The 14,615-nt window shown below is 39.9% G+C and overlaps 1 protein-coding gene across 1 annotated transcript in view; it reads left to right on the forward strand.

The window, feature by feature from the left end:
• The window catches only part of LOC132651042 (zinc finger protein OZF-like), a gene marked incomplete at its 3' end in the record, with an annotated part of 130,764 nt that continues 116,149 nt past the window's right edge, over nt 1-14,615 (forward strand). The window contains 1 exon segment of the mRNA XM_060376354.1: nt 1-156. Within this exon segment, the coding sequence (XP_060232337.1) occupies nt 1-156 (156 nt within the window).

Raw genomic sequence — 14,615 nt, forward strand, 5'->3', positions numbered from 1 at the left:
ATGGCGCTTGACAATGGAGGAGCGCTCTGCGCCTGCCCCTCCCCCGCCCCACCCACAGAGGGCTTGGCCTTCGCGTTCCTCCCAGGCCGGTCGGACCCACGGCTCGGGAAATGGGCTGCCAGGCACAGCCTCACCACGGAGGCCGAGCTCTTAGAGGCCGGGCCTCTGCCTCAACGCCCCCCTCCCCTATTCTTTATTTTCCTGGAGCGGGGTCTTTCCTTCTGCCTTCTCTCTCCCTTTTGCAGTGCGGGGGAGAAGGGCATGGAGGGGCTCCCTCTCACTCTGAGGAAGGATCAGGCCTGAAGGGAGGCTTGAAGTGTGCAAACCCCGAGAGGCATCAAGGACCCCTTTCCATACACCGAAGCTGGAAGGGGACATGAAGAGTGTTCCTGGGTGTCTTCAGGGAAACACTCACCCAAGCCGGTATTACTGTTGATCATATGGTCTGGGGGAGGGGGGGCAGGCAGAAAGCTCCCCTGCAGCAGGCAGGCGCCATTCACCTTGGTCTTCCAGCAAGGAACAGGCCAGGAGCTTGTCAGGGAGTGCTCCTGAGGTGTCCAGCAGCGGCCCAGGCGACCACCGTGGCTGTCTTCTCAGAGGCCTGAGCCTCTGGAGGTCTGGACGCAGGAGAAAGGGCTTAACTCTCAATGTCCTCCGGATGGTTTGGTCTCTCCAGGCCTCTGCTGCTGCTTGCCTCTGGTTACCTGGTAACCAGGGTTCCAAGTTCTATCTGAGGAAGTGAGGTCACTTCCTGGAGTTACCCAGCCCACGCCTCCCCCTCACCGGCTCTCTGCTCTCCCTGAGGGCCACCATCCCTGTCTGCCCCGCTCCTTCATGGTTCCCTGGACACCACCGGACAGGGCATAAACATAGGGGAAAGAGACCCTCTGCTCTCCGAGTCGCTTTGCTGGTGGAGTTTCATCACTGTGATGGAGAGAGGACGGCAGAAGGTTTGCTTAACTGCCTGGGGTCAGATCCCTTTTCGTGAGCTAAAGGCAAAGGTCTATGGCCACATTTCCGAAAATAAAAATTAAAAACAAAAAACAAAACAAACAAGCAAACAACAACAACAAAAAAAAAAAAACAGCCATGCAATTCTCTAGCCCCTTCTCTTTCCCCCATGGGGTGCCTGAGGCCCTGTGCCCCTTGGCCCGGCAGTAGCCGAGCCTCTGGCTTCTCTCTCGCAGCGGTACTCTGCCGGAGAAGAGGGTGCTCCTGCCATGGCGCCAGGAAATGCTGCCAATAAAACCTGGGACAGTCCTGGAGAGAAGCAGTGAAGAAGTTGCCTCCCGTCACCACTAGAGGGCGCGGAGACACAGGAGAATGTGCCCTAAAAGAAGAGCAACAGCAAAGAGAAAATCCTAAGGCAGGGGTGGCACAGAGGTTAAGAGGATTTGTTGCAGAGGATATGAGTATAGGATTTGTTCAGAGGATAAGAGTATAGGCTGCAGGTCCAGAGGTCCGCAGTTCTGTCCCTTCCCCTTGGATAGGTATGTTCATAAGATTCCCTGCACTCTGCCCAAATTTTGTCTATGAGTCTCAGCAATAAATAAATAATCCAGTTGTAAAATTTATGGGTGTGTATTACTTCCTTTTCAGTGACAAAACACAATCTCTTAAGGCACTTCCAAATATGTTTAATTTGCTTTATGGTTGTAGAGGGCTTTGGGATCATTGTGAAATGGTCATCACAAGTGTCACACATGGTAGCTGAATTAGGAAGCTTGGAGCTCACATCCTCAACCTGAAGTCTGAAGCAGATAGTGGGAACTACAAACGGTATATAGTTGTAAACTATGGAGCCCTTTGTAAACGCAGTTTAATTCCTAGCACTCTCATCAAATGGCCAGAACTACCTGTGTTTCTAAGCCAAGGGTATCGGGTGTATTCTTCTGGCCTCAAAGAGGACAAGACAATGAAAATGGTGAAAAGACGCATGCACATGTGATTCCCTAATGTAAAACACATGTTCTTCCCAGATATGTACTCATTTCTTGAAAAGTTAAAATTGATTGTAATTTAGGTGCATAAGTTTTGACAGTGTGTATACTAAGTACATGCACGATATCAGTGGAGGCCAGAAGAGAATGTCTGTTCTCCCATGATTGGAGTTACAGACAGTTGTAAGCTATCTCCTGGGTAGGCCATGTTGCTGAGCAATCCATCGCTCATAGGTGCTAAGCCCTCTATTCAGTGCTAGGAACATATCATTAATAAAAGTAATATCTATTTTTAGTGCTGAGGTGTGTTTCTTTTATGAAGCAGAAAGAGAGGAATTTTTTTTTTATGTCCATCCTTTTAACCTGTGTCTTTTCACAAGGGAGTTGCTGCCATTGATGTTGAGAGATACTAATTTCCAGTTTTTGTTACTTCCTGTTATTTTGATGTTGGTGGTGGTTATGTGTGTGTTTTTTTTGCGTGTGTTTCCTTTCCTTTGGTTTTGCTAATGTGGGGTTATATATTTCCTGTGTTTTCCTGGGTGTAGTTCTCCTCCTTGGGCTGCAGTTTTCCTTGTAGTATCTTCTGTAGGGCTGAATGTTGATATTTAAAGATTTATTTTTAGGCTTATTTTATTTTTAATTAAGTATGTTTGTAGGGGTATGTGTGCGAGTATGTGCACATGAGTGCAGGTGTCTCTGGGGACCAGAAGATATTTTCAGACTCCCTGAAGGTGAAGTAAAAGGAGATTGTGACCTGACTGATGTGCATAGTAGGAAATGAACTTGTTTACTTTAGACCAAAGGCTTATTGATTGGTTCAGAACACTTGTTGCTCTTGAGGCCCTGAGTTTGAATATGAAAAGCCTAAGAGCTCTGCCAACAAAAGATGTCCACTTTTAGTTGTTCAATTACACCCTAATTGAAGGCTGAATGTCTCTTCTCTGGTTGGAAGTACCCTGCTGTTTCTGGTTGCAGCCCTCCCATTCTGGATAGCCATTCTGAGCTGGACATTAAGGTGCAGGAGTCCCTCTCCCCACCAGAGCCTACTGAACTCTGCCTGACTTCATAAGGAATGTCTTTAGATATAGATGCCACCAACCACATTTGATGGATAGCCTTGGACACAACTCCTAGCTAACTCTCCCCTCCCTTCACCTATAGGATAATTAGGTACTGTGTTCTTGTTCATATGATAGGAGTGTGCTGTTTAATGCAAATCAAGCATCTTAGATGTGCCTAATTTTAAACAATTATGCACACCTATCCTTGAAGTATCCCAAGGAGTATATAGCATTGTTTTATAAATTAAAGTTTAACTTGCTCTTTGTGGGGCTTCCCAGAATGGCAAATCTCTGTCATGCTTGCTGGTCTTCCAAGCTTTACACCCAATCTTCTCCTGCTCCTGCTTTCCTGGGTTGGTGAGAAAAAGCCCCCAAGGCAGGAAGAGAACCACCTTATCTCTGGAATGCTTCAGATCAAAAGTTTCAGGTATCATAGCATTTTATATTTTAGATGTTTCTGGATGTGAGATACCCAATCAACCAGTGCCTTGGGGGTGGGGCTCTGTAAAAGGAGTTATACCTAATGTTTATTTCACAGGAATGTTGCTGGCAAGATTCAGGGTATGGAATCTTCTGAGCCAAGCACAGTGGCTGACAGAGAAGAAATTAAGAGCAGAAATTTTAGTCCAGCCTGGGTAACTAACCTTCATTAAAAAGAAAGAAGATATTAAGAAAGAAAAAAAGTATAATATTCTTTGTTACCTTTCTTCCATGTGGGCTCATTTGACAATCATTATCTTGTGCAGATCATGGTGCTCTCTGAAGTTTATATTTCCATAGATGTAGGTTTTAAGCCTGGGATAAATGGCAGAGGTATCTATTTAAAAATATTAAAACAGACCTAGCTGCCAATTTTTTTTTTTCAGAAATCCTTCAGTCCTTCCAAAGCTTAGTATGGTTCTCTTGGCTGGAAAACTGCACTCCCTACCCTGATTTTTCCTGCCCATATCAACCCATTTTCTGGGCTAACCTCCCTTCTCCATATCAACTTGCAGATTGTTTAACAAGGTTAGGTAAGATGTTTTTGCTAATGAGTCTGATGTAAAAAAAATCTTAGAGAACCATGTGGAGTTAAGAAAAGTACACTCTTAACAGTAAAGCTGGGGACTCTTTAAGTTTCATGAGCAGAAACAAAAACCCAAGGTAGCACTAGCTGACTGGACACTCTCCAGCTGTGCCTGTAACTGAGACAGCAATTGGTTTCCTTATACTTGTTTTGCCCTCAGCTTCTTGATATGACTTAATACAAGTTAATGAGCAGATATACATCCCTTTAAGATTTAATGTAGAGGCGGCTGATTGTCTTATATGTATAAAAGTTTAGATTTGAAATCCTTTTAAGAATGTTGTAAGATTACTTTTTAATATAATGGTTTCTTAATTACCACAAATTTCAGCTTACCAGTAAAAAAAAAAAGGTGGCTGAGAAGTTATGTTGCTTGCTCATCTTGTTAATTGATCACAAGTTCATTAATTACAAGTGTATATGGGGTCTTGGCAATAACTTGTTTTTCATATTTGTTTTTTACCCATAATACATAAAACAGTTGGTCATGTGAAGGTATTACGGAATATGTGGTGTGTTTTTTTTTTTTTTTGGAGGTATATTCTTTGTAATCATTCACTTAAAGAAAATAGGGTGTAACCACATTCTGTGTTTAGTACTGCTTGAAAGATCTTGCTGGGATAGATAAGCTGTGGAAAAAGAGGAAAGTGTGATATGAACTAGCATTCTGGGTCTTTTTCCATCCACCGATGTGTATTTGTATAGAGTGGTTTGAACCTTACATTTTGGAGTTTGTTTCATCCACAAATATGTATGTATATGTATGTATGTAAGGTTGGGATGGAACTTGCTCTTTTGTGCTTGTTCTATCCATCATGATGTATGTATATGTAGGTAAGGTGGTTTGATACTGGCTCTTTGGAGTTTATTCCATCCACCAAGTTGTATATATGTAAGATGGATTGAAACTCGCTCTCTGGAGTTTGCTCTATCTACCCAGTATGTGAATGTGTATATATGTATGTATGTATGTATGCAGGCATGAATGTACGTATGTATGTATGTATATATGTATGTATGTGATTGTGTAAAGAAAAAAATAGCCTGTAAGAGAAGCTAAATGAAGAGAGGCTTAAATAAAAAGAAGCTTTTTGGAACCTACCTGCTGGAGTCTGTCTTACTTAACCTTCAAGAATAAGTGTGGCGTGCATGTGTGTGTGTGTGTGTGTGTGTGTGTGAGAGAGAGAGAGAGAGAGAGAGAGAGAGAGAGAGAACCTATTGGCTACATCTGAGCAGGCTTTTCAGGTCTTCTCGATGCATTGTCCTTGGTTGAGGTATCTGTCTCTACAAGGGCCCCAAGGCCCACTATTTTGGGGTTCTATTGGTCCCTTTTTACATCTCCTTTCCCCTCCAGGTCTTTCTATCTCCCCCTTCTTTCATAAAATTTCATGTAGTCTGCCTAAAGTTTGACTATGGGTCTCAGCCTCTGCTTTGATACCTCAATCAGTGGATTCTTTCAGAGTCCACCTGTGGTAAGCTCCTGTCCTATTCCCTGTCTTCTATTGCTTTGGATATCTACCGCATTTTTCCTTCTGAATGAGTATTGATCATCTTCCCTAGGGTCTTCCCTGTTGTCCAGCTACTGCAGCAGTATAGATCTCAGTATGTTTATCCTCTATGTCTAATAACCACATCTGAGTGAGGATATACCACGTGTGTCTTTGTGCTTCTGGGTTACCTCACTCAAGATGATCTTTTCTAGTTTCCATGATTTGCCTGTTAGAAATCTCCTTCAGCTGACAAACACCTTCAGCAAAGTGGCTGGATAAAAAAGTTACTCAAAAACATCAGTAGTCCACTTGTATACAAAATACAAAAGGGCTGAGAAAGAAACAACACCCTTTACAATAACCACAAATAACAAAAAGTAACTTGGTGTACTCTAAACAAATAAGTGAAAGACCTGTATGAAAAAAAAAAATCTTATTGGATCTTAAAGCTCCTCATTCCCCACTATTTCATCCCTTTGACCTGTCTGTCTCATAGGAATGAGGATATTCTAAAGACATTTATATCTCTCCCTAAGGTGAACATCTAGTAAAACCATGGGCTCCATGAAATTCTAATTTACCCCTCGAATCTCTTTTTGTGAAAAGGCTGATTCCTCCACATGAGAAATTCTCTCCTACACAATCATTAACTCAATGTCTGAATACTTTGTGAGAGATAAAGGAGCTGAGAATGATAGACAGATTTAAGGATAGAAAAAAATAATTATATGGCTTGGTTAGATACTTGGTTGTGTGTATTTTGCCTTCCATCTAAAACTGTTAGGACCTAGAGGATGTAATAGTTTCCTTATAACCTCAACTCTGGTCAAAACTACTGAATAAATATGTTAATATGTTTTCAGTTTTTATTAATAATTTCCTTCTGTCATTGTTTTCTCTCTTTTTTTTTATTTAAAAAGATAATCCCAGTATGTATCTCTGGTTACCCCGGAACTCACTATATCCTAGATATACCCACTTTCCCTCCAGAGTGCCTGCATTATAGGAGACATGTCACAGCTTGGCAAATCAGGTTTTTTTTAATTGGCTTATTGAGGATGAGTGGCTGAACCTGACTATATGATAATTAGAACATGGGCTATGTTCCTAACTCCAGTAACAGAAGAAAGCTCCCATCTAACGCAGCACTCCTGGTTAAAGTCCATTTCTGAACAATATTGCTTTCCTTTATCATCGAGTGTATTATAACTCATCTAAGAGTAGGACAGAGTTCTATTTTCATTCTACAGAGAGTCAAACTGAGGCTCAAAGAAATATGTGGTTTTGTAATATAGTTAAGTGTAACTGCTAATCTTACTCATTACATCATTCTATTATGTCACTAAATAAAGTTGAAGCCACCTCAGCCAGGTATGGTGACATAAGGTACTTAGAAAGAATAGGCAGGAATTTCAGGGTTTCAAGGTCACCCAAGGAGTGAATGATCGGTGGTATAGTGGGAGACCGTCAGAATAAAGAGAGGCAGTTAGTAGCCCAGGCCAAAGTCCATAGTCTTTCCTGCAGCTGCAGATATTCAGAGCCATGGCACTAGCAATTGTTTGTTGAGATATTTACTGCTTTCTCTTTTCTATTCTAATGTTTCTTTTTCAAGGCAGCTTAGGTCACTTCAGGATCAGACTCCTGTTAGTCATTAATGAATGGAATTCTCCTGCAGGTGGAGAAATCAGCCTCAGACAGGGATTAACTCCCTCATTACATATCCAATGGAAAGTCTTCAGGCCTGAAACCATATAAACAGAACCAACAGAAATGGATTCAGGTTTAATTGATATATTTAAACATAATTGCTCACATACTTATAAGGAAAATTTGGAATGGATGAATTTGGGAAGGGATGAAGAAAGGATATGGAAAGGGGAAATTGATGTAATATATTTTAATTAATGTACAACAATAAATACACCCAACAGAAAAACTCAGCAAGTATTGTATATATATTTATAAAACACTTACATATTTAATAGGAAAAATTGAAATGAAGAATATGGGAAGGGATGGAGAAAGGCCATGTAAAGGAGGAAATGATGTATGTATTTTAATTAACATGTACAAAAATAAATTTGAAATGAAAAGTGCCTAAAAAGATACCATAGCAGTGAAGATCACTGTGTGGTGTCACAAAAGACATAGGTTCCAATTCAGAAAGAAGTTCTTAGCTAAACAGCTCCTTAACTTCATTCCCAATGAATCTGATGCCTGCTTCTGGCCTCTACCTGTACTGTACACAGATACATGTAAAAAAATTTCCATATATACATACATAAAATATAAATAAATCTTATGAAATAAAATTTCCTGTGATGATGTCATAGCCCTGAGATAGACTGCAGCCAGGGTGGTTGAAATAAACTTCTGGTCCTGCATAGAAGCCGCTGTATCTCTTTCTCTGAGCCTGCCTTCTCAGAGGCAAAAGCTGCCTTACTCTGAAGTAAGAGTTGCTCCCATGTTGAATTTTATCACCAGGATACCATTCTATTGCTCTCCAGGGAAATGAGCTTGTCATCTTTTTATTAATTTAAATAACTTCTTCAATTAAAGGGTGGCACCATCACTCAGTTTTATTTACCCACTTGAATCATACAGTCAACTCTCAATTACAGTAAGAGGAAAAAGACTTGCATGTCATGCTCAGCATCTGCTTTTAGACTACAGTAAAAGGACTAGTTACTTTTGTAGATCCCAAAGAAAAATAGGGTACTCAAAGAGCTGCTGATTTCACTATTGTGAAAATGAACTTGTTGTGGCAGGGTGAGTGCTTTTGTAATTTCCCAAAAAGTAATAATTAATGTCAGATGAATGAAGACAGACCAGATTGGTGGGTGTACAATTGGGGAGGACAGCATTGTGGGGATCAAGATTCAGGTGAAGGAGGTGTGGGAGTGGTGAAAGATCCCACCCAGAATCCTGGGAAATCAGACTGAAGGTGCAGGTCTAACTTTATTGTCCAGTGCAAAAGTCTTTGAATGACTGAAAAGCCAATGAGACCACCCTATGGTCTCAAGCACCAACAAAGTTTGGTGCAACTATAAGGAAAAGTGTGTGGTGGCAAGGTCACCTTAGGAAACTTCTGTAAAAAAGGTGGAAGCCGTCCCAACCCTAGTTTCAGATCTATTTTGAGAGTTTAATAGTGAGCTATGAGTCCCTAGGAGATGAACACTGTATGCAGTGGATACATGAATCTTTTGAGGATCCATAGGAGTCACTGACATCACTCGCCATTCCATTTTGGGCCTCCAATAGTTTCATGTTGACACTCCCCTCATAGCATGATCCATTTAATATTGAATATTCAACCATGGAACTGTCCTTTGCAGATATGTCCAGTCCACAGACATATTTAAGTCAGCTCTGAGGCTTGAGACACAGGCCATTCACTATAGCTGTGTGTGTCAGGTCACAGATCTAAACAAGTAACATTGCACTCAGGATTAAGTTCACACAGTATTTTATTAATCTAGTTCACTTTGCAAAGGAACAGCTTGATCATTTTCAGTGTCAGTTAGGCAACATTTAATTGGAATTTCTTTACCATTCCACTACCAGCAGCCATAGTGGTGTGATTCAGGAAAATTCAACTCCAGGTACAAAAGAAATTTCTGAGCTGAAAAGGTTTCTCAAGTGTGCATGTGTTACACGGGTAGATACAGCAGATTTCACATCTTGTGCCATTATCCATATGTCCAGGAAGCTGACATGAAATTATAGTTCAACATTATTTTTGTGTGGGCATCACTGTGGCTGGGTTTGCTGAACTTACAAATAGGCTTGAGTAGCTGCAGATCCATAACAGACCTTTCTGATCACTTCCCTATACAGAGAGATGTATAGAACATGGGACCTCTCTGGAAGAGAAATAAGTAGTAGCTGGAGAGTCAGAAATTAGTTATTTTGTGTGAGTTGTGAAATTTGTGTTTGTTTGATTTCTGTGCACATACAATTGTAACATTGTTCAGGTTCACATTCTTCCTGTTTCCTTAGGTCGTTTAATGAAAACTTGAATATAATTTGGGGATTATGTTTTCTGTATTTTTGTCTTCATCTACTTATTATTTCACTTATAATGTATACCTTTTGATTATTTTAGTTTCAAGGAAGTACAGAAGTCATGTTGTACCAGTGTGTGTACAATGTCTTCATAGTCATAATGAGAATTCGGAGTTTTTTACATGGCACATGGCTTTTGAATCAGCTTTTCTGTAATAAATTGTTAGGAATTCTCTTTGGATTGTTTTCAATTCATGCTGCAAATTGAAAGTTCAAAGTCTTTTATCTTTTCCTTTTGAAAACATAGTTAAAGTGTTTGAAATGGGTGAATTTTATTATATTCATTAATTTGGCAAAATATAGTAAGTGTGTGACATTTAAACTTTTGTCAAATGATGTTCAAGGTATAGAAAGTGGCCTTTTGGACAAAGTTCAGTGACACCTAATATATTCATACAATATGGTCACATAACAACCACACTGAGCAGAGTTCTTACAAAAAAGACATAATTGCTATGGGTTAAAGCAATCTTCTCATTAGATTTTCTAGTCACATGTAACTGGTATTGACAAGTATCACAGTTCTAATTTTCATTGCAGTTACACTCATCATTGCCTACATATTAAAATTCCTCCTATGCTTGTTTACCCAGGATAATCTTGTACCTCAAGAGGACATCATAATAAAAGAGTGAAGACAATAGCAACCATTAAAGGATTATACACTTATAACTGACTCTCACAGTCAGTGCTGTATTAGTCATGAGACACCATGTAATAGCAGCAAAGGCAGTATCAACCCACTTTTTCTCCCTTCTGATTTTAATTATTAGTGCACATGTTTTTTGTTTTTTTTTTTTCAGATGGATAGGAGAGATCCATCAATTTTGTCTACACTTCAGATGCCAATAGTAAATGACGGGCTAAAAGCACAGAGTCTAGTTCACACAATCACCTTCAAAAGGTTTTTCTAATGTTCTTTTAGATGGTATGTGGATAAGAAAAATTAAATATCACGATTTTTGTAGCAAGAGTTGTTATAAAAAGGAGAAGCAAATGTGCTGTTACAGTAGATTATAAAAAAAATCCAGAAAGTTGCTTAACTTGGATGGTATGAGAGATTTCTGCCAATAAATAACACTGCATGCAAAACTACAAATGAGTTTAAGAAATAGACTGACATGGTTGAATGTAAACAATGACAATAAATTACAGTTGAACAAAAATATGATTTCTCAGAAAAATGACTGATCGCTTTTTTTCTGATTAAATAATCACTATAGATGGAAAGATTTTCACTTTTGCTTTCGATAACGTGTTTAAACATTTAACATTTTTATACACACTTTTCTTTATTTTTAACATATTATATAATAAAAATAGCTGTACTGGATTGTATTTCATATTTATTTCTATTTGAATTCAAACACTTTTTTTTTTAGAAGGAAAGAAGAGTATTCTTCTGGAATGAAATGTGCAGGAACTGCTGTAATTCCTAAATAAAAACTAGTGAAAGCCAACACCAAAAAATGACCTGAGTTTGTTTTCTTTTCTTTTTTTAAGTAGTTATTTATTATTTATACAACATACTGCCTGTACACCAGATCTTACCATACATGGTTATGAGCCACCATGTGGTTGCTGGGAATTGAACTCAGAAACTTTGTAAGAACAGCAAGTATTCTTAACCTCTGAGCCATCACTCCAGCCCCTCAATTTTTTTCTTTGTTTCACTTGGCTGAGAGCAATGCTTCTCAATTCACAGATGTAGATATGCCTGAGACAGAACTTGTCATGAATTCCCATGTGATGTTCAGCCACTACACAAAAAGAACAAGAATTCTGTTTGTCAAAACCAAGGTTTTCCTGTCATTACTATTTTGCTCTTCTTTCTCCTTTATTGCTTTGTCTATTCATTCTGCTATGTACACAACAAATTAATCCTGCTGCTGTGGTTTGAAAGCATAAGCTGATCATGACTTGCTACAGCTGTGATACAAAATGAATGAATTGTAATTATTTTTAAAAATTAATTAATTAAAAAAGATGGAACACTTGTAGCTCCTTCTCCAGAATTATGCCTGCCTTTCCTTTGTCATGTCCCACACCATGACATAAACCTCTGAAAGTATAGTATAGGCTATCCCAAATTAAATGTTTTCTTTTGTTGAGATGCCATGGTCCTGGTGTCTCTTCACAGCAATGGAAACTGTAACTAAGACTAAAGTTGTTACCAGGAGCTGGAGTATTGCTGTAATAGACCTTATCATGCTTTCCTTGGAGGAATGTGAGTTTGGTAACTGTGGACTAGGAAAAGAGCTAGAGAAATGGAAATAAGGGAATAGTGACCTCAGTGTAAGACCCCATGCAGCCAAGCTTCCATTTTGTGAAAGTACTACTTAGGCCATGCATGGTGCTATGCACCTTCAACACTAGTATTCAAGAGATAGAAACATGTTCATCTCTGAGTTCAGTGTCAGTCTACAGAGCAAGTACCAGCAGAGCCAACCTTAATCATTGAAGAAAAGCATTGAAAAAAGGAAGTTTGTTCAGAATTCATTGAACAATGATTCCATGTTTCAGCCCCAGCAAGCAGCAGAACTCAGAAGCCTCAGCCAAGTGGTTCTTGCTTTAGATTGGAGAATAGAAGAATGTGGTTATATTATATTCCACAATGTAAGATGGCTCACACAGGAAATTTCAGGAAATTCCAGCACTCAGGGAGGCAGAGGCAGGTGGATCTCTGTGAGTTCAAGGCTAGCCTGGTCTACAAAAGCAAGTCCCGACAGCTAAGGCTACACAGAGAAACCCTTTGTAGAAAAACAAAAACAAACAAAACAAAACAAAAAACAAAAAACAAAAGAAAAGAAACAAACAAATAAAAACCCCAAACTTACCATGAAAGCACAATAGTGTAGTTCAAGTAAGTAAAAACCCAAATAGTTAGGTACTGTGAGAGATTTATTTTATTTATATCTTTTGACATAAGTAAACCTTTCTTTAATCTGGACTATTTGAGGTGATAAATTCCCTCTTTAGGCTAACCCACATATCTGGTGGCAGCCTGCATATATAATGGACATTGAAGATGGTCAATCTGTCTCTTGTCCTGCATGCCTAAGCTCTGGCTAGTAACTTTTTTTTCACTGACATTAGGGTCTACTTCTTTGGAATTCTGGAATATTCTGATAATCAGGAAGCTTAGTTATCCAGCCAAACATTCTGAAGAGCTACTGGATTCAACTCTCCACAGCCTTTGAGCCATTCTTATAAAATAGTTTTCTACATACACAGAGAAATTCTTTCTATCAGTTCTGTTCGTCTACAGAGCCTTTACTAATACAGATTTGTTTTTTCCAGACCTTCCCATTGAGGAAGAAGTGCTAGCTGACACTAGTACTACAAAGTGTCACGTGTTCCCTGCTTTTTGCCCCTGGATTGTCTCATACCTTCCCAAAGGAAAGTAGCTGCGGTTTACCTGACTCTAGCGTGAAATCACAGAACAAAAATCTCATTGCATTTTATAAAACTTCTTTCTAATTCTTAATATTCTTGTCACCCTGCCACCTGAAGGACAGACTGTTCACTCTGCGGCACGTTGAATAATGGACTGTGTGGCATATATCCACCTTGATTCCAGGAGGAAGAGGGAAATTGCCTACTGAGTGCTGTAAGACATAAGGCAGGCTAGGGGAGGACAGGCACAAATGATGATCAAATACAAATATCTGCAGGTCTGGAAAAAGTCTGCTCCTGAAAGGGAAGCTGCGCCAGGAATCACTGTACATTTTTCATTTTTGCTCCGGGAAACTGTAACCCTAAGGGAGGTGCTCATGTCACTCAAGACTCACTGGCCAATCAGGACCCTGAGGACATCCCTCTTGTCAGCGGAAGAGACAGGTTCTTCCTGGCGCCATGCTCCTTGTTTGCAGTGTTGCTGAGCAGAGTTGAATAGTTTTTGTGCTGTGGTCTGAGCGTGGTTGCTGTGTGCTGTGAGGGGATTTCAGGCGAGTTCCAAAGTCGCAACATGGTGAGTGTGTGTCCGCTGCCCACAACATGGTGGAGCAGGGTCTAAACCAGGACCTGCATGTAGGGTCCTTTCTGGGGCTGGGTGGGAACCTACATCCCTAAGAAGCCAGGGGAGTGATCCCTTGTCCTAATCTTGAATGCACTGAGGGCATCTGAACATCTTCACTATATTGGGTTAGGGGTGGAAGCCGAGAAATCTCACTTCAGGAACAGAAATTTAAAAGGAAAGCTTTATTTTATGAGCTCAAGGAGGCGGCCAGTTCTGGATCTGAAAGGTCCCCAAGGGGGTGAGCTTTATTGTATTTTTAAAAGGTAAGATCCACAAAGCTAGGCTCCCTTGGTGAGTGTGGGGGTCATCCAATCAAAATTTAAAATTGTGAGTTAAGCAAGGGAGTTTGTCGGAGGATGTGCTGATCCAGGACAACCGGGCTCAAGGCCTTTAACTATTTTCCAAAACATTAGATCTGGAATCCAAGGTCTGAATTTATCCCGCTAGAGGTTTGGTCCGGAGTTCAATGTGATAAGGGACCAAAGAAATGAGACTTCTGTTCATAGTGAGGGCTTTGTAGGTGATATATTTTTACAATTTAGGCACCTCTTTTCCGGTACCAGTAAATTTAATCAGTTAACAGATAATTAGGAAAATATTTCTGGGGGTCTGGTGGGAGATAGTGCTGCAAGCTTGGGAACGTGAAGTTATTTAAACTTTGCTAAGAAAATGTAAGAGCAAAACTTAAAAGTTGCTTGGAGAAGACTGGACTCTGGAGGCCACCTCCTTACCTATTATGGGGATGCATGTTCGCAAAGTATTTGCAGCAGGGGCTTGAACGTAGAAATGTCCTTGGTAGGATGCAAACTCAGAGAGGCCTCTAGTGCCTTCTCCAAGTTCTGATCTTGGCATTTAACATTTAGGTATAAAATTCATTTGGAGTTAATTTTGTGTAGTTTGGAAATAACATATTTGTTGAGTAGCACTTCATCATAAAGCTGTGATATAAAGGAGTAGAATTCTTGATGTGAAGGA

The sequence above is a fragment of the Meriones unguiculatus genome (assembly GCF_030254825.1).
Source record: "Meriones unguiculatus strain TT.TT164.6M chromosome 13 unlocalized genomic scaffold, Bangor_MerUng_6.1 Chr13_unordered_Scaffold_39, whole genome shotgun sequence".
Lineage (NCBI taxonomy): Eukaryota > Metazoa > Chordata > Mammalia > Rodentia > Muridae > Meriones > Meriones unguiculatus.